Raw genomic sequence first — 19,560 nt, 5'->3', positions numbered from 1 at the left:
CATCACATCCCGGTCCCCATCCCACCAGCCGCAGCCCCCTCATCCAGCCCCAGCCCCGTCCCCCTCACCCCGGTCTCCCTACAATGTCCCCAAGCCTCCTTGCCACAGCCCCCCCCGCCCCCCATTGTGTCCCCAGCCTCGTCCCCCTCGCTGGATGAATCTCCCTGTTTCACCCCTGGCCCCCCATCACAGCCCCCCCTGGTTCACCTCCATGACGGCCCTGTCCCCATCCCGCCCCCCCCCAGACCCCTCTTCCATCCCCAGCTCCGTCCCCCTCGCTGTGGTCCCCCCACCACGTCCTTGTCCCCCCCTTGGCCACGGTCCCCCCACCACATCCTTGTCCCCCCCCTCGCCGTGGCCTCCCCGGCCCAGCCTTGTCCCAGATTCCCTCTCTGGCTCCCGGGGGGGCGAGCTGGCAGCGTCGTGGTCCCCAGGAAGCCACAAGCCATGGGCGGCTGGCTGCGCCCGGGGGACGCTGGCCCCGGGGACCTCCCCGAGACGCGGCACAAAGAGGTGGCGTTTTGTACAAAACATTTGAGAGGTTTTTTATTGTTGGGGTTTTTTTTCTTTCTTTTTTTTTTTTAAAAAACACTTAAAAACGCTAATAGCTCTGGGGGCGATACGGGAGAGCGTCGTCCCCTCCTCACGTGGGTGACGAGCTCCGGCGTGGGCAGGGGCCACCAAACCGAACCCCCTGCCCGGCGGGATGCTGGTGCATCCCCCCCCCCGCCGCCGCCGCCACAGCAGCTCCCCAGGGAGACGCAGCCTTGGGAGGGGAGGCTGCCCCGGGGGGGGGGGGGCTCGGCCTCCCCTCGCCCCCGCAGGCAGGGACACGAGTTCACCCCCTCCCCAAAGCATCCTGGAGCAGCAAGTCAGTTCGCACTGTTTATTTACATTTCTTATATGAAAATAGGGGACGTGTGATATACCTCCTCCCCTCTTCCCCCCCCCCCCCCCCCCAAGTCGCCCTTCCCCTCCCCGTGGTGCCGCGGCCCCTCTCGGGGACCCCTCTCCACGCTGCCCCTCGAGCGCACAGGGGCTGGAGCCAGGTCCTTGGGGGGGGGGTTAGGTACACGCTCCGATCCCTCCCCGGCCGTTGGTTAAAAAAGAAACAAACAAAAAAAAGAGCTAAAAAGTCAAGTGGGGAGGGTTGGCGTGGAAGCACAGCGCCCGCAGCGGGAGCCACGGTGGCCTCGTCCCCGCGGGCTCCCGGCAGGGACACGTGCTCTCCTTCCCGTCCTGGCAATGGCTTTTGTCCGAGCGTGGCAGGGCCACCGGGCACCACGGGGACCCGAGAGCGGCTGGGGGAGAGGGCAGAGCCCTCAGTCACTGTCCGAGCCCACGGCGGAGGAACCTTTCCTTTTCCGTTTGGCGGGTTTGGGCTTGGTGTCTTCTTCCTCCTGTGCCGGGAGAGGGGAAGTGGGGGGGTCACTGCCGCCGGGGGGGGGGATACCCCGCTCCTGCCTGCGCCTCCTCGAGATACGGATGCGGCCGAGGGGCTGCGGGGTGCCGGGGGGGACCGGGGATGCTTACCGAGGCGCTGCTGGAAGCCGACTCCTCCTCGTTGTTGGCCGGCTGGGCTGCGTTCTTGCGGCTGCGGGGGCTGGAGAGGGTGGCTTTTCGGCGGCTCTTGGGGGGTTTGGTGGAGGAGTCTTCGTACTCCTCTGCCAGGGAGAAGAGGTCGCTGAACCTGGAAGGAAGCAGGGGGTGGTGGGTGGGGGTCAGGCACTGTTGGGGCACCCGCCTCGTGGTCCCGAGGCCACCCGGTGCCGGGCAGGGAAGGACCGACTCACTTCATCTTGTGGGCTTCGTCGCAGCTGGCCTGGACGTGCTGCAGGGCCTGCAGGATCGGGGTTTGGCTGAAAACTGTCGAGGAACCAGCAGATACGGGAGTCAGAGACCTGACGGTGGGTGCCCCCAGGCAGGGGAACCCCCCAACCCACTCATCCGAGGTTTTGGATGCAGGCAGCTTTGCAAGGGGCTCCCAGTATCCCAGAGCATCCCAGTTCCCACGTGTGCCCCGGGGCACCTCACAGCGATGGAGACGGGCAGCGGCTGCAGCCCCGGGGCCCGTCCCGGTTGCGCGGCGGTACGTACAGTTCTGTTTGGTGTTGGTCAGGTTGAGGCGGAGGTTGTCCAGGTGCTCCAGGATCTGCTCCAGGGTGAGCTGGGCCAGTTTGCTGCTGGAACTGCGCAGGCTGAGGGCAGAGGAGCAGCACCCGTTAGTGCGCACCCCCAGCCTGTCCCCCCCCCCCCAAAGACAGGCTGCAGGAGCCCCCGCTTGTGGGGGGACCGAGTGCCATGGCCCTGCAGCAGCACCCCCAAACACCCACGAAGATGTGGGGCACAGATAACCCCCCCTACTCGTGCTGCCCCAGGGTGCCCCCAGCACCCAGAGGCTGGAGCAGGGGGGCCCAGGGATGGGGAGCAGCATAGGATCCATTTTCCAGCTCCGGCACACGCGGGGTCCCCTGAAGCTGGTCCATGCACGCTGCTCCAGCCCAGGGATTAAGGGGATAAATCCTGCTCAAGGTGTTGGCCGCTTCCATCCCCGGCGGCTCCAGGGAACACTAAGAAGCACCCCGTGCTGAGCCTCGGCTGCAGGACGGTGCGCGGTGCCAGCACCCAGGGTGCTGCCAGCAGCCGGGGCCTCAGCTGGCCGCCCGTTAATTAGCGGGGATTAGACCTGGATATGTCTCGAATCCCGGAACAGAAACACAGTGAAAATAGCTGTGTTGTTCGGCTATGAAAGGCCATTAATTAACACGGAGGAACAGATGAAGGCACAGACTTCCCCGGCAGCCTCTTCGGAGAGCAGGGGGGACCAAGAGGTGGGCGAGATGCTGGTGGGACCGGCCGTTCTCTCGGTGCCGGTGTGCGACCTGCACACCAGGAGCACCAGCAAGAGCCTGGCTATGGCAAACCTCCCGGCAAGGCTCCGTCCGACCCTGCTGGCCATGACCCAGCTCCGTGCCGTGGCGATTCCCGGCTCCCTGGGTGCTGGGTGGGGGTCCTTGGGGACAGGGAGCCCTCGCTGCGGTGGGAGTGCGGTGCTGCTCTGCTTTCCCAGGACACTAGATGTCCTTCCTACTCCAGCAAAGGGCCACAGGCACCCAGCCGGGAAGGGGCCGCAGAGGACCTCGTCAGCCCGGCGCAGAGAGCTGGGGGCTGCCGGAGCAGACCACCCTCCTCTCCCCCTAACCCAGAGCCCCGCACAGAGTGGGTGCCGGTGAGGGCTGGTCATACCCGCGCTTGCCGTGACCCGGTGCAGAGCAGGCAGCGGGACCGGGTGCCTCTCGCCCCGGGAGGTGATGGCTGCGCCGAGGGCAGAGGCTGCCTCGTAGCCTGATGTTGGTTTTTGAGGCTGGATAAAAGGCTGGGAAATCACCCGGGGAGCTGAGTGCAGCAGAAAGAGCTCCTGCCTCCCTGCTGAGGGACATCTTGGGGTTGGGGTGAGGTGTCCCGTGTGCCACCATGGCCAGGAGCCGGCACAGCACCCGGCACAGCGGTGCAGAACCAGCTGCAGCATCCCGTGCTGTTCTCCCTTCCTCTCCCACAGCCGGCAGTGGTGAGGTCCAGCTGCCTCCTCCAGCACCCAGAGCTCTGCCCATGCAGGGTGGCCGGGAACAAGCCCTCTGCCCCTTCCTTCCAAAGGCAGGAGATGAGGAACCTTGCCCCAAGGAGCTGGGATTTAACCTCCACAGGCTACAGCTTGGCTCAGCTGCGTCCTTTAATCCCACTGCACTGATGGACCCTGACCCCATCCACCCCAGAGGCAGCAGCAACCCAGCAGAGATTAAGTGAACCACATCTGGAAGACTATTTGCACCAAAAGATGCTCTGGCAACATCCAGCTGTGGCCAGGCGGGTACAGCAGGGCCGAGCAGAGGGGCCTGCCCGGCCGGCGCCGCAGCAGGGGAGCACCAAGGCTTGGCACTGCTCACACAAGCAGCTGAAAGCGCTTCCCCACGCAGCTTGGGTAACGGGCTCGGCATAAAAGGGTCCTGCCGGCTGGATGTCAGCAGAAGCGAGATCAAAGAGCAGCCTCCCGCACAGCTCCGGAGCAGAGATGCTCGCTCGGGGCTCTGGCGTCAGTGCGTGGGTAGGCAGCAGCACCGCCCCGGCCTCGAGGAGACGCTGGCGTAACCGGCAGGACGGGCTGGCATGCCTGCGCCGTGCCGAGGGCACGCGGCATCTCGGGCACAAGGCAGAGTCTGTCACTCGGTTCCCGGTGGCAGGGCGGCTCCAGGGGAAGCAGCGGGAGATGCTGTGCCTGCCCCGGCCCCTCACCTTTGGCGTTTTCGTGGTAGGCTGTTGTTCTTGATCAGCAGCGACTTGATGTGCTCGGCCAGGAGGTCGTCGTGTTTGATGCACCAGTGCCGCAGGATGCTCGTGGTGAACTGGTCATCGGGGTGGCAGGGCCGGCTCAGCACCATCTTCACCATCTCCTCGCTGGGCCTGCGGCAAACGGGGAAGGGCACGTGAGGAGGAAGGACAAGCGGTTTGTACCCCGGTCAGCTGGGCTCCCCTGCAGCCACTTGAGCCTGACGGGAGGCTTCAGGCCTGGACATTACAAGTCCGTGGAGCTGCTGTGCCGTGAGGGACCTGGCACGAGAGCCCAGGCACAGCTCAGATGGGACCGAGCTTCCCCAAACACCGCCTAGGACCCGCACGCTCTTTGGCAGCCCCAGCAGCATTGGCTCCCAGGCTCAGGGGATGACGGGCAGTGTTCAGACTCCTCTGCTTCCCTGAAATCGCTGGCAAGCAATCCTCCTGGGGACCAGCTGCCACCACGCTCCCTGCCCAGCCCGTATCACCCGGCCGTGCCAACCCCACTCCCTCCCCACCGTGGGAAAAGCGCTGCTGCACGCTCGTGGCCCGAGCTCGCCCCTGCGCTCTCCATCATCGCGGGCTTTTCACTAACGCAATTTAGAGCTGGGATTAGATTAGCCAGCCTCATGCACTGCATTAATGAAAACAAATAAAGTGCTCTTCACTCAGAGCGGCAGGATGTGGCCGATCCACCCGAGCACGCAGAGACAGCACAGATCAATGCCAGGGCAGCTCTAATACTGTGCCCCGCGGGAGGCAGGTGACAGCCCGCTCCCCATTAAGTAATGGGCTCCAGGATGTGCAAGGTGAAAGACAAATAGCCCATCGGCACTCGGCAAACGGTGCTCCCGAAGGCACGTCAGGGAGCTGCTGCCTCTGGGAAGGGTGCTGAGGCTGGGGTCTCGTCACCCGTGTCCACCCTACTCTGTCCCCTTGGGCTCCAGGAGCTCCAGGACAGGACTCGCACCCAGAGCAAGCTGGGGAGCACCAGCAAGAGGGGCTTTCCCCACGCCTCACTTCTCAAGCAGCCCAAGCCGGAGCGGGTAGCATCCCCTTGTCCCTGCCACGCCGACGGTGCTCAAGAAAGCCGCCAGCCGCAGCGTGCCGGTGGCAGCCCCACAAGCCTGCGGCCACAGGACCCTCTGCAGAGCGTCGCGCAGCCCTGTGCCCTGCCCTCAGCGGCACTTACTTCTCTCGCCTCAGCTGCAGCAGCAGGCAGGATAATGCCTCGGGGTGCTCTGCAAAGGAAAGGACATCCTCAGCACAGGAGCTCACGGCCGCCGTGGCCCAGCGCCGTGCCTCTCCTGGGCAGGGGACAGTTCACCTTTGTATTTGAGGTGCTGCAGGATTGGGATGATGGTCTCCAGAGGAATGCTGTGTGCGAGGAAGAGCTGCCAGGTGCAGTACTGTTCAAAGGTCTCCCAGTCCAGGCTTTGAACTAGTGGGAAGCACAGGATGGTGAGGGAAGCCTGCACGGCGCCCGGAGGAACGGCAGGGACCTGCCAGAGCCACCGCAGGCAGCTCTGCCACAGCCCCTCTGCGAGGTCCAGGGGACAGCGCTGCTCCTGCCCGGCGTTACACCCACCCCTCCAGCCCAGAGCAGGGCACCGGAGAAGGGCGCAGTGCCCGAAACCCCGCTGTGCCTGTCGGGGTTCGCACTGTGCCAGGGCAGCTGCGTGAGCAGCACGGACGGCCCCGCGCGTGCCGAGGCCGAGCAGGGGCTCCGGGAGCTGGCCGGTGGCACCGGGGTAGGCTCTGCCAGCTGAGGCACGGGTGGCAGAGCTGCAAAGTCACTAAAGCAGCTGCTCAGGGCTCAGAGGAAGAGAACTAACGAGGCTCTTTTTAATTAATGGGCTTAGACCGCTGCTTGCAGCTTGTGTAACACCAAAGCTGGATCTAGGCAACCATCGGATCAGGGCAACGGGGCTTCTCTCCGGAAACACTTGCTGGCCCCCGTGCACCGAGCTTTCCACGCTGGTTCTGCGCAAAACCACCCCGGTCCAGAGGGCTGCAGCCACGGCCGGCTCCGACTGCTGGGCAGGAGCCACAGGGCACACGCAGGCAAAATGCAGCGCTGGCTGGAGATGGAAAAGGCTTTTCCACTGTACGACAGTCAGTGGCTTGCATAGATGTGAGCTGAAGTCCAATTAAAAAGCAACAAGGGGAACTGGGTCACCCACTGGTGATCCTGGGGGGAAAGGCGAGGAATGCTGCGAGGGAGAGATCACAGCCACCAGCCTTCTCCTACGCAGCGGCTAAGGGGACCGTGGTCCTGGCGAAGGGCTGGGTGTCCATCTGAGAGGCTTACTCCGTTAGTTCAGTGTGGTCCAAGGGCCAGACTGAACAGCAGCGAGGGCCTTTTTGCTCTTGGGGTGTCCCACTCCACAGAAAAAGAAGGGAAATCCTGATTCCAACCTTTCTGATCACCCTTTTGCCATCACCTCCCAGCTGCCCTCACCCCTGCTGCACTGGGAGAAGAGGTTACAGCCGTCCCCAGAAAGGCAGCCGTATCAGCTGCTGCACGGCGGGGAACAGCCGACTGCGCAGCACTAGCCACGGGTTTGCACCAGGACAAGTTCACGTCCCTGGAGATGCAGCGGCGGGGACCACGCGGAGAGGCTGCAGAGCAGGGGGAGATTTCAGGACTTTCCCCATTCTTGGTTTGGTTTTTTTTTTTCCCCTCTGCCCGGGCAGGCTGCAGACGTGCAGAGCCCTGGATTACACTTTGCCTGGCACTGCAGAGAGCCAAGGCTCCCAAGCCATCGTACAGCCAGCCTGGGAAAACCCATTAGAGCGCACAGCTTGGATCACACTGCTAAATCTAACAATCCGGTTTAGGGCAGTGATCCTTTAAGCAGCGGCAATAACACCATGAGGAAATCCAGACCTCGGCATAACATGGCCAGCCCAAGAGCCTCTCTCAGATGCTGCGTGAGCAGCCAGCTTCTGCAAGGCTCTTCCTATGGTGGCATGGCCATGTGCAGTGTTGCTGACCTAGTGCAGCTTGACACGGACTACAGCCCTCCCGATCAGAAAGAGCAAAGCCGTGACGAAAGCTGCAGCTACTTCTCCCTTTCCAGGGATTTGGGGTCTCTCTGCAAAACAGGGGCCCAAAGGGCAGGAAGGCTTGGGGATAACCAGGAACCGCTCTGCTTTCACCCTCACCCTCCCTGAGATGCACTCATGCCTGCAGGAGTGCTACTCACTCAGGATGTTCAGCACCGAGTCTTTCCGAAACATGACGAGGTTCCCCATCATCACGTGGCACACCAGCTCCTGCAACTGGGCGGCAGAGAAAACGGGGTTAGCGGGATGCCCGGGCTCTGCAGAAGCCCTTTTATACGGGGGACCACCGGGTAGGTTCGGAGAGCAAGCAGGGAAGCTGCTGCTCTGCCAACATCAGCCCATCTCCGCAAGAGCAGGGATCCGGAGGGGAGTCCCAGAAACCCCATGGGCTGCAGGTGGCTGATAAATCAGAGCTGGGTTAAGCAGCTCCAGGGAGAGGCAGCTGTTGCGAGGGACCAGCGGAGGCAAAGAAGTAATGAGAGGTTAATGGTTTCACACACCAACACCCAGGCTGGAGAGCAAAATGTCACACAGGACAGACAGCAGATCCCCGCAGGCTGGGCCAGGGAGGGTGGGATGGTGTCACCCTGTTCGAAGAGCTCGGCTGCCGCACAAGCACTGGGGACCTGCTGCTTGTGCTCCAGGTGCCCTCAGACCCAGGCTTTTGCCGACGGATGCACAAAGCCCACCCAGGGGCTGGCAGGGGGAAGGCTCGGCATCCTGCTGGGAAAGCTCTGACAACCCCAGACCTCTCTGCTTGGGGCCCCGGACAATCCCTGGTCTGCAGGATGGGAGCTGACACTACCCAGATGCGTGGTGCTTCCTGCACTGACTCACCCCCTTCATCCCTGGGAGAGATGGAAGCAGAGGCAGGGAGATGGGACACACAGGGAGCCTGCCTGGGCTGCACTGGAGCAGAAACAGGAGCTGGGGAGCACTGTTCCCCGCTCCTGCGCTGACAGGCTCAGCTACAGAGCACACCTGGGCTCTCGTCTACCTTCCTCCCTGCTCCTCGGCCTCTGGGTCCAGCCTGCTCGGGCGCAGGGTGCTGGAGGCACGCAGAGCCCAAGGGCAGGCTGAGCTGCCCAGGCTCTGCCCCATGGCTCCGCTCGCAGAGGGGGGGGCCACACAGCCAGAGCATCGTGGGGAAACAGATGAAGAATAACAGGAAGGAACGAAGGAATTGGAGAAGGGAGGGGAGAGGAAACGCTACGAGCCTCTGCTGGGAAAAACAAAACCTTTGCATTTCAGCATGGGGCAGAGCCCAGGAGCAGAGGAGTAAGAGCAGGGCTCAGCTGAGGGGGTCAGGGCATCACGACTCAAACCTTTCCTGTACCCAACTTCGGCTCCAGCCTGCCAAGCAAAACTTGCTGGCGAGGCGTTCTGGCCCCTGCGCAGCTGGGAAAAGCACGACTGGCCAGGAATGGTGTATAAATAGGGTGAGTTAAAGGGTTATCAGCAGATCACGCTCCAGACGAGCCTAGACAGCAGAAACACGCAGTACAGCATTCTTGCTGGTGCCCACCTCCCCGCCCCCAGCTTTCGCCCTGACTATTTTTGGGTTGCTCATGGCAACTCAGCGTGACCATGGGGGAAAGGTTCCTTCCAGGAGGGTCTAACGAGGGCTTGGCCTTCCGCTCGTCAGCCTGCTGAGCCTGCAGCGGATCTCCCACCAGGACGGGAAGAGCTGGACGCGATCTCGGCCCTGCCGACCCGCAGGCAGCAGGGGACGTGCTGCCTGCACCTTTCCTGCGCCCTCCCGCACGTGTGCCCGTCGTGACACTGCCCATAGCTTTGCATCTCCCCAGCAGCACTAAACACCTCCCTGTCAAGGGGCTTATTATCGATAATTATTATTGATTGCCCGCAGCAGCACGGTGCTTTTTGCCAATGCCTGCAACTCAAGTGCGATCAGAGCAAACGCAGGCAAACCTCTCTCGGCATGCCTGCTGCAGCTCGGCGGCCAGGGAGATCCCTTGAAAGAAGGAGCTTGGATTCAGCCTTCTGATACCGCAGCTCCTCAAGGGAAAGAGATACCCGGAGGTTTCGGGGCTCCTCTTCGCAAAGCCCAATGCCTCACTCAAGAATGGGGGCAAGGAGGACTAAAAAAGCAGAGCGCTGCCCTGCATCCCCCGCGGATGGACCATTTCAGGTTTAAACCTCCTGGGAGCGGAGGAGACAAGTGCTGCCGCTTCAGGAATGTGCTGCCTCCCACACTGGTCCCCTCCTTACCTGGAATGAGTCTATGACAGCTACAATCATGTTCAGCAGCTCGCCGCTTCGTAGGGTCTCATCCGGGAACTGGAAGAGGACAAAAGCAAGGCAGGGCTCAGGAAAGGACACGAGGGAGAGGCCAGTGAAAAGCTCCTATCCCCATAGCTGAGGTAAAACTCCTCCTCGGTTCAGGCTCAGACACACGCACACGTTCCTCCTTGCAAGGGGCAGCATCGCCCTGCCCGACCCGGCGACTCACCGAGGGCTGGAGCAGAACCAGCACCACTTCCTAAACACAACGGGGGAAGCGGCTGAGTGGGAAAAGGAGCCAAGAAAGCGCAGGAGGGTTGAGACAGGCTGTTTTCCGTGCGCAGCCTGGAGCAGGCAGGTTCATTCATTGCTCGAGCGGGCCAAGGGCTGCAAGGCAGCGCACCGGCAGGCTGCTGCGAGCGAGTGCCCAGCGCATCTGTGAGATGCAGCTGACACCAACCATCTGGACCGAGCGGAGCTGCGCGAGGAGCGAGGCTGCTTCGATTGCGGGTGGCAGAAGTCAGCCAGACCAGAGTGGTTAAAATTCCCCATTTCTCCCTATCCTTGCTAGCTTTGCTCGCCGTTCCAGGGCCTCATGCATTACGCAGCACTGCAAGGAAATAATAAAAAATAAATAAATAAATAAAAAAAATCAACATACAGGGCAAAAGGCCAGGAAAATTGGCGGCAGCAAGCTATGGCTGCACCGTTCGGATCTGGCTGTCCAGACAGGCTGCTCTCGGGACATTCTGCCTGACTCGAGCTGGTCACTACGCCCACGGGGGCAGCAACAGTGTGACCCCCCACTTTGGGGAGGGAGGCCGTTAAACCCAAAGGACCAGGGAGGGGATCCAGCTGCTGCTCTACACCAGGATCCCCCCCGGAGCACGCACCATGCTGCTGCATGGTACGGTGCCTACTTTTGCGCAGGTTTTTCTCCCCTTCCCAGGCTGTTGCTGTGCCCCTTTCCCCACAGAAGCCCCCAGGAAGCGCTCGCAAGGAATGGGGCTGGACGGCCTCAACGCCCAGCAGATGTTCCTACTGAACCAGCCAGAAAGGAGGGAGGAGCGGGGCCAGCTCATTCCTCCCAGGGAATGAGAAAGTACACGCAGAACTGTGACCCCCTCCGTCTCTTCAGAGTGCGCGATGTTACCCTCCCTCTCTCCAACCCCCAGCACCGCTCCCCGAAGCCAGACGATCGCTGGATGCTTGTTGGAAGCAGCCTCCACCATGCAACCATTTCAAATAAAAGGCTGCAGCCTGCACAGGGCTGCGAGAGAGCTCGACAGCATCCCGGCAGCGGGAAGGTAACAGCAGCTCTGTCCAAGCCCCAGGCAGGCTGCGTGAATTGGGATCGAGCTGTGACCTATCTGGTGCAGATGCCTGGCTCCCCGTTCCAAACATGCTCTCCGCTAAGTCCAGCTGGCTCCACCTCAGCACCGAGTGCTGAAAGCAATAAAACCTTTCATTAAACCCATGGGTTCAGGGCAGGCAGCAGAACTCGTTCTGAGCGCTGCTTCCCCCAGGCTCTGACACGTCTGCTCGGAGCCTTCGCCGGCTGCTCTCCAGAAGAAAAGCAGCAGAGAGCAAAACCTCTTTAACCAGGGAGCGCAGACAACACTGCGCTGGGAGCCAAGCACGTGCACGAGGCGAATCCAGGACAGCAAGGTTAACGCCTCGCCATCCACAGAGCGCATCAGGCTTTAACGGGGCCGCAAGCAGGCAGGATGACAGCTGAACATCGATCTCGACGGCAGCACGCTGAACCCTGTTAAGCTGGGCTGGGGGGTGGACGGAGACTGTGTTGTACTCAGCCCGACAGAACTTCTTCTAGGCTTTATGGCTTCTCTGCTGCAGCATAACAGGCCTGAAGCTCGGAAGCAAACCAGGAAGGTGAGGGGATGCCCTGTCCATCTGAACTGGGGTTCCTGGTGCTTGGCAGGGGCCTTACCTCTGTGTAAATGGAGGGGGTGAGGTAGCAGAGCAGCCGTACATCGTCTTCCTGACAGGCCTTCATGTCCATCATCAGACACGTGTGCAGGTCCCCCAGCTGCGTGGCCTGGGCGAAGGACTCGTACAGGTTCATCTTCCCCGCTGCAGCTTTGCTAGAAGGAGAGGCGCCCAGGTGAGAGAGGAGCCTGCCAGCCCCGTGCCGCAGCGAGGGCTGGGGCGGCGGTGGTATGAGAGCGAGCTGTCTCTTGAAGGCAGCGCGAGCCAAGTCGAAGCTTGGACGCTTCCCCGCAATCCCCACTGGCCTACCTGGCTTTTAAATAGTACAGGAGGTGGTAGCCGATCTTGGGTTGCTTCTGATAGAGCTCTGACAGGAGATCCAGCAGCAGTGAGAAACCGCTATTATCCTCCTGCATCTGGCAGAGGTTCCTTGGGGAGTACAGGACAGGGAGGTAGCTATGTTACACGGGATACCATGCACAAGCTTCTCTGCTAATGACGAGGACCGGCAGCTTGCAGGGAAACCCAGCTCCCAGTACCAAGTGGTTCTGGCCACTCACTCTCTGGAGTGGACACAGGGGCCACCTCTCCCACCCCTGCTGCAGAGGACGTCGGGACGTGCAGCAACAAAGGGGTCAGGGCCAAGCAAAGTTCAGTTACCCTGGGATCCCAGGCTTCCACAAATGACCAAATGAGCTGTGATTTTCCTGTATTTTAAGTCTTTCTACTGAAAACGGAACATAGGCAGAATGAAGCAATAAACTCTTCTGAATCTGGGATCAGCCCTGGGGCAAGCAGGAGCGTGGCAGAATTAGACCCACAGGGCTCAACACACGGTGGTGGTCAGGAAGCAAAGAAGAAAGCCCTAACTAGATTATTCAAAAAATTTCAGAACAGACATACCTAAATATTAGGTAGAGAGGCTTCCCCACCGACTCCTCCAGAGACCTGCGGGACAAACGCAATAGTCAGAGCTCTGTGTGCACCCACCCTCTGTGTTTCCCCAGCAATGGCAGGGAAAAAGCGCTGGGCCTTGGTCGCTGTGGTCCTCGGGCCATCAAGGGTTAGCCCTAGCTAATGGGGAGACAGGAACGATCCTGCTAACAGAACCCAGCAGCTCTGACTCCAAGCCCTGTTCCAACAAAATCCCGGAGGAAGAGCGTACAGTGCCGGTTTGTGCGAGTACAGCAGGGACAGATGGAGTATTTAGGACTTTGTGTGCCCTAGTCAGACAGCCAGAAGCCACCAGAGCATCACCTAAACTGAGCTCTGACACAAGGACCTGCAGCAGCAGGTTCTCCCTGCACTTGTGGGGAGGAAGAAGATGGTCTCTTTTGAGCCCTGGATATGACAACTCTTGACCAGCTCCACAGTGACCGCTTGTGAACCCTGGATTGCTTCATAGGGGAAGTTGCTGGCTTCAGCACAGCCTTCTGAAAATGGTGAATATTTTGCTGGGAAAAGCCCAAGTCCCAGTGTGAAAGGATGAGATGCAAAAAAATAGATCCTTACTCCTCTGTGATTTCTTCTGGCAAAACCTCACCACGGAAGTGAGCCTTAAATAGCTCCTGGAGGCAGGATGCGAGCACTGATAACTGCTCCGAGTCAAAGTCCTCCTGGTAGAGAGAAAGGAAGGAATGAGAGGAGAAAGCACAAGCTCAAACCCTGCCTGCCCAGCACAGGTACAGCTGGAAGGGGCACAGCAGAGTCACTGCTGCGGGGAACGGATTGCCAAGCTGCTCAGGAGCCATTTTGCTGCTATGTTGCAGCACCAGGAGCTGGTCATCAGCAAGACAAGCCCCTAATTGACGTCCAGCTCTGAAGCACTTCACAATCACTGTGGTCCACTTATCCTCTAATGGCTAGTAATTCACTGAGCTCAGCTCTGCCTCTGCAAAGGGCTAACAGCGGCTGAAGGCAGGATTCACACCCTGACAAGCCCTTTCCCTGCGTTGCCAGAGAGGGGAGAAGCAGCTCTCTTATGCTAAAAGGCCACTTGACTCTAAAGGCAGCTGATTAGAGGCAGGGGATGCAACCTCCCTTGAACTCTCCGCTCCTGGAAAACATCCGCAGCTCTTCTGCTGGGCAGGGCTTGCTGCAGCCTCTCCTGAGCACAAAGCCCAGGGCCAAAAGCAAGGGAAAATCCCAGACGCACGGCACACGCAGAAGCCCCCAGCAGCTCTGCAGACACTATAGCAACTGCGCGGGGTCAAAACGTGAGTACGCCTCACCCAGCGTCCTGTCTGACAGCAACTGCTGGGGACATTTAGGCACGGGGTATAAGAAAACAGAGGATGGACAGAGCGATCTTCCCCTGCTAGACCCTTCCAGCAAGCAGAAGCTTGGGGCTGTGTTTAACAACCACGGACAGAGCTGCCTAGTGCCATTTTGAACTCATTTAGGATTCGAGTGTCCTCAGGCTTCTGTGTCCCTCCTTCAGTCGCAGCTCTCGGGGCAGAGCCGCGCAGGCTGGGAGCTGCCCAGCTGTACTGGTTTTGGCTGGGGTAGAGTTAATTTTCTTCGTAGTAGCTAGTATGGCCGCTCCAGCCGCTCTGGTTTTACAGTTAGGCAGCAGCGCTGCTCCCCGGGTCTGTGCAGTTACCTCCAGGACTTGATCCACGATTTCCTGCATGACCTCACACTGAGCTTCCGTATCGCTGGAGCACAAAAACAAAAGGAAATCCAAGTTACATAGGAAGATACCGAGAGCAGGGACAAGGGGGCTTTGTGCTGAGCTGGCTCTGCTCGGGAGCCCCCCAGGACCTGAGAGTGGGGAGGCTCTGCTTTGCGCTAGTGCCAGGCTTAGAGGAAGGCACGGCTCAGAAACACACACTGCAGAGATCCAGCCCCGGAAGAACGCACTGCATTGCTGCAGCACCTACTTAAAAAAGTGCCCGAGGTTGTCTGCAGCAAGACAAACAAATTAAATGACTAAAAGCATAAGATTAAATGCACTTAAAGCCATGAAGACATAAATTACATTAAATCAGTCTACTATGCCAAGGTCTGCAAAGCAAGAGCTTTTTTTAACCTTCTTGAGATGGAGTTAATTCCAAGGTCACTGAAAATCAAGAGTGGAGGAGGGGAAGTCCAGAGAACATGCAGACACAGGTACATCTCCGTCCGCAGGGAACGTGTCCCACGCAGAGAGGTACTGAAACCCCCAGGCAGCAACAGCCCCAAAGGCCTACGCAGCCTCCCCTCGTCAATCCAACAGCGGAGAAGGATGAAACTCAGAGCCTTTTGCCTTCCTGTCACTGATTCAGAGGAATGCTGTAGCCCCCAGCAAATTGCTGTTGTGTCCTGGTCTGAGCCTGCTCCAAGGATAAATTACATGGCTCTTAACCCAGCACCTTTCAAACCCACCTGGACTCTTCCTGCAGAAACTGCGGAGGACCTCTCCGTGTTAAAGGGAGACAGGCCACAAGGTTGCGTTAGCTCTGAGAGAAGGGCTCTGGAGCAAGCAGCATTGTACAACAGGACTAAAAGGTCTTGTGTGTCGTTGCCCTGAAGAACGAAAAGTAACACGACCAAACGACACCAACCTTCCCTTCTGCAGCTGCAAGACTTTATCCTTCAGTGACTCATCCAGCTGGTCCAGGAATGGCGTGATATCAACAGGCTCCTCCACAATGGTTTCTTTGATCGGATGAAACCTGAACTCCCTCTTCTTCCCTACAACAAAGAAAGCAACAGTGGAATAGTCTATTTTCCCAAGCAGCTACGTCTAAGAAGTACTGGAGGCAATCTCTGTCCTAGCAGCGGGAGCCGTGCGGGGCTGCGGGGGCAGTTGCCGGCCCAGGACAAGCCGCGTGCCCCCAGCGTGCGGTCCAGCCTCAGATCTTGCCTTCACCCTTTAGAGACGTGTCCAGGTCACAGTGAGCAGGAAGGTGGGACGGGATCCAAACGCAGGGGGTGTTCAGAATTGTGGTTCCCGTTCAGTCCAGTTTCCGAACCTGATGCTTTGCCTGTCCTTCGACATGCTCAACAAACGTAGCTAGCTCGCAAGTCTCCACCCGAGGCGCAAACGCTTGTGTTCAGGACTCTGGGACTGAGATACCCCAACTGCTTTTCCACACCCTCATCCTCCAGGCTCATTCCAGGCCACAAAAATGAAGTGCAGCAGCGTCCAGAAGCACCAGGGCCGAGGCAGAAGCGCTCGCAAAGAAGCTGCCGCTAAGGGACGGGACAAGGTGGTCGATCCCCTTTGCAAAAATCCTCTCTGCACATGGCTTTCAAGCCCGTGTCCCTCGCAGGGGCCCCAAGCAGCTGCCGGGGCTCGACGGGACTATTGAAGACAGTGCTACAGCACAGTGTCACATCCTCTCCCCCATCCTGGGCCTGCAGCCCCTCCCCACCGCAGGGGTAGCCCTCCAGTACGGCAGGAAGCCCACCAGAGTCCTACCACCAAGGCCAGGAACAGCCCGAGATGCCTCTAGCTCCAGAGAGCGAGCAGAGGGGACTCTGGCCTTGCGCAGGCTTGTCAGCCCCATGGCTTCGAGAGGGAGCGAGCGTAATGAAAACCGTGTGGCTGAGCAATTAGAGGCCTGAGCCTCATTAGCAGCTGCCTGAGAACAGAGACACCCTGTTCCCAAACAAACCATCCGGCACAGCATCTGCCACAGGGATTCCCAACCATGCAGCGTAGCGGGGCTTGAGGCTAGTCAGACATCTAGAGAGACACATGGGTGGAGAAAGCGCTACGTTCGAAGGGTCTAAGCTCTAGGGAATAACCAGGCAAGGAGATGGAAGCCCAACAGCCTTTCCTGGTGAGCACACATCTGTATCAGATCTACTGAGTCTGGCTGTCAGGGACCGGGAAGCAGCAGAGCATCGGCCTCAACACCCTCTCTCGCAGAAGGAAACCTGGATCTCAAGAAGAGGGTCTGCCTCGAGCGCAGCAATTCTGGCTGCTCGTGGGAAAGGGGCTTTGAGGGAACTGTGCTTACAGCTGGTTGTCTGGGGATCCTCCATCAGGAAGGGAAGGTGCCCGCGAGCCCGTGGGGAACACCATCCGGTGCAGAGGCAAACGGCAGCTATTCACACTGCGGCGATGAAGAAACACTCGAGAGCATTGGTGGCCAGCTGAATGCACTCCTCACCTTTGCTGTTCAAGTCATCTTCGTCGTCACTGAACGCGGCCTCGGCGTTGTCATAGCAACTGTCATCCTTTTCTGACATATGATTGTCCATCTCCATGGAAACGGGTTCCTCAATTTTGACTGCAAGAACGTACGCAAAGGGGTCAGAGCAGAAAGTGAGGTCACGATGGCTCCTCGCACAGCCGAGGGGCAGGGCAGGCTCTGCCTACGAGTCACCTCTACCGATAAACAGGCTCCGGCAAGGAAATAAAAGTGCTTTGAAAAGGGAAGAAAGAGGCTGGGCAAGCGACTGACCCTGGAAAACTCAAGCTGGGGAAGGGCACTCCCAGTGACTCCACTTGAACCATCCCTACTTGGTGCCAAGTGTGGCAGGACCGGGTCATTCTCCACCTAAGCTGCCCAGCATCCTTCGTGCTTCATCCCTCACCCAGGGCAACAGCAGAGCCCGAGCCCCTGAGCAGAGCGACAGCTTTGCCAGCTCTGCGAGGCCAAGAGGCTTGGGGCAGCAGGGTTTGTTGGCTAGGTGGGTCCCTTCAGCCAGAGCAGCCGGTGCAACAGGAAAACCAGAGAGGCTTACAGGCACAGTCCTTCAGCAGATCTGGCAAAGCAGCAGCACTCTCCTGTTAAATACAGGTTAGAAATGCTTGCTCTTTGTTTAACCTAATTATGTTAATCAATTAGCCTACAGAGAAGAAAGGCTAAGGAGCCCCTTATGGAGCAGAGAGAGAAACGGGTAGCGTGCGTCTTTAGCATACAGCAGGGCTGAGATGAAGGGAGACCACAAGCATCCGTAAATACGAGCACCCAGAGCCTTCCTCTCCCCGGAGTCCTGGTCCGACCCTCTGAACGGCTGCTGTTGCTGCAGGAGAGCCGGGGAAAGCCCCGTCTCTGGGAAGGCAGCACCTGCCACAGCCTCCCTCCGCCACCCGCCCCGCTCCCTACCTTCGATGGGGGGCGAGGGCGAACTGCAGAACTCCGGGAATTTCTCCCTCAACATGGCGCGGAGCTCTTTGTCCAGCTTGGGGTTGTCGAAGAGAGGGGCCAGATGTCTGTGTTGGGGGATAGGAAGGGAAAGGGATGAGAAAGAGCTGGGATGCGGTGCCCTGCTGCGTAGCTTCACCTCGGTGGACGTGCAAGGGGATCTCCTCCCTTACGTCAGGGCTTTGGTTTGTTACGGACCACAAGCTACGAGGTCCCACCTTCCTTCCTACAGCTCATTTGGGGTTCCCTCACTTTGCCACCAATGGGACCTGTGTCACCAGAAGGCACGTGGGAAGGGGAGAAGAGCTCTTACCTCCTGGGAAGGGAACTTGGCTGATGCAGGAGCTGTCTGCAGGCTGGAGCACCATGAGCAAGGCTCCTCCATTCAGCTCAGGGACCAGAAAGGGCTGGGGACATTTCTATCCATCCGAAGCGGAGTGGCTATAGCTATCTTAACCCACCCATCCCCTTGCTTCAAGGAACAGCTCTCAGGACAAGCCTCAGCACCATAAAGACACAACTATGGCTTCTTCCGTGGTTCATACACAATACAAACGCCCTCCGCAGCTCTTACAGAGCCTGGAGATCATCTTGACTAGGCTGGCGAGGCCCAGGAAAATTATTGGTGCACAGCAGTTGTATAAATGTAGTAAAATTCAGGGCTGTCTTACGCAAGGACTCGCTTCTCCACGATGTGGGTGAGAGAGTTGAACACGCCTTGCCGGACGTGAGCCTCCAGTGGCGGGTAGAAGTTGGGAATGATCTGAAAACAGGAGAATGACCACGTTAGTGCCATGAACCCTTCTGCCTACCGTCGGGTCTGTGTCAGCCGGCAGGACAGAGCCAGGACTAGCTAAGGCCATCGGTCAGCTTCTTGGGTCACCCTCAACTCAAGCACCACATCCCAGCTGCTCTTGACCAAGAGGGGCAGCAGGAGAGCTCTCCGAGTGCAGCACCTCGGGGACAGTGGATAGAAGGGGGACCAGTCCATGCCTCTGGCTTTTCTACCCCAGAGGGCCAGCCGGTGCATCTCCCAGGGATGAGAAAAACACACAGATGCTGCCTCGTGAGCTGTGAGAAGCCCTGGGGCTTGCCAGGGCCATGCTCCAAGCAGCACCGACTGCTGCAGGAGCGGGGGGAATATGAGAAGAGCACCCTAAACAACATTCACCTCTGTCCACACACAGTCCTTCGCTTCTGGAGGGAGTAAGAGGACTCCTCTCTGAAATCTGGGTCATCCCGGGAACCTTCCATCTAGTTCCTCTGCCAGAAGCCAGCAGCTGCTTTTGGACTCGGGCAGCCCAGGGACGGGAGCACACAGCGTGCTGGGCGTGAGGGAGGAAAGCGATGCAACTAGCAGCTCTTCCAGCGCTCATGCCACGGAAAGACCCCGCTTCCAAGAAACACCACCAGCCCTCCCTGGGACCAAATTACTGGAACTGGCAACTCTTGGCATCGCTTCCCCCAGGATCGAGGGGCAGGACCAGCTCTGCTCCCTGCCCAAGGATGGCTGTCCTTTGAAAGGGACATGATGGGTCTCACTTGTCCCCTGCTGCAGTGAGATTCTGTTTCCCCTCAGGCGATGACACTGGGCCAAGCATTTCATTAGGTACTAAAGGGAACAATTCAGAAGCCTTTTTCCCACTAATGCTCATCATTCTGGAAGGATTTATTTGCAGAGTTGGGAAGTCTTACATGCCTTCCCACAGTGGCATTCCCATTAATGAATGACACATGGGCCCAATGCTCTGACCTCCAGGAACGACCCTGGATTTATCAAGAGACCGCGAGGACTCACCAAAGCCTCTGGTGGCTGGTTTTAAGAGGCGAATAATTTGGCCGAGCATCCGCAGCTTGACTATGCTCTTGGCAGATCAGCAAGGGG

General features: G+C 59.1%; 1 protein-coding gene across 2 annotated transcripts in view; it reads right to left on the bottom strand.

The window, feature by feature from the left end:
• Positions 1-988: 988 nt before the first annotated feature.
• Positions 989-19,560, bottom strand: part of INTS3 (integrator complex subunit 3) — a 32,345-nt gene continuing 13,773 nt past the window's right edge. Inside the window, exons 9-26 of one of the 2 annotated variants that reach the window (XM_050912107.1) lie at positions 18,347-18,438; positions 17,637-17,743; positions 16,695-16,814; positions 15,138-15,267; positions 14,195-14,249; positions 13,105-13,208; positions 12,496-12,540; positions 11,902-12,021; positions 11,594-11,747; positions 9,631-9,699; positions 7,539-7,614; positions 5,657-5,770; positions 5,522-5,570; positions 4,291-4,458; positions 2,098-2,198; positions 1,794-1,866; positions 1,534-1,690; positions 989-1,400 (exon numbers count right to left, since the gene is read on the bottom strand). In XM_050912107.1, coding sequence (XP_050768064.1) covers positions 1,323-1,400; positions 1,534-1,690; positions 1,794-1,866; positions 2,098-2,198; positions 4,291-4,458; positions 5,522-5,570; positions 5,657-5,770; positions 7,539-7,614; positions 9,631-9,699; positions 11,594-11,747; positions 11,902-12,021; positions 12,496-12,540; positions 13,105-13,208; positions 14,195-14,249; positions 15,138-15,267; positions 16,695-16,814; positions 17,637-17,743; positions 18,347-18,438 — 1,812 coding nt within the window. In that variant the 3' untranslated portion in view covers positions 989-1,322. Of the gene's footprint in view, positions 1,401-1,533; positions 1,691-1,793; positions 1,867-2,097; positions 2,199-4,286; positions 4,459-5,521; positions 5,571-5,656; positions 5,771-7,538; positions 7,615-9,630; positions 9,700-11,593; positions 11,748-11,901; positions 12,022-12,495; positions 12,541-13,104; positions 13,209-14,194; positions 14,250-15,137; positions 15,268-16,694; positions 16,815-17,636; positions 17,744-18,346; positions 18,439-19,560 lie in introns of those variants that run through there. The other variant, XM_050912108.1, reaches the window with a different exon arrangement.

This window comes from Gymnogyps californianus, chromosome 29 (genome assembly GCF_018139145.2).
Source record: "Gymnogyps californianus isolate 813 chromosome 29, ASM1813914v2, whole genome shotgun sequence".
Lineage (NCBI taxonomy): Eukaryota > Metazoa > Chordata > Aves > Accipitriformes > Cathartidae > Gymnogyps > Gymnogyps californianus.
Note: the sequence above shows the minus strand (reverse complement) of the source record. Positions and strands in the feature narration are given on the sequence as shown.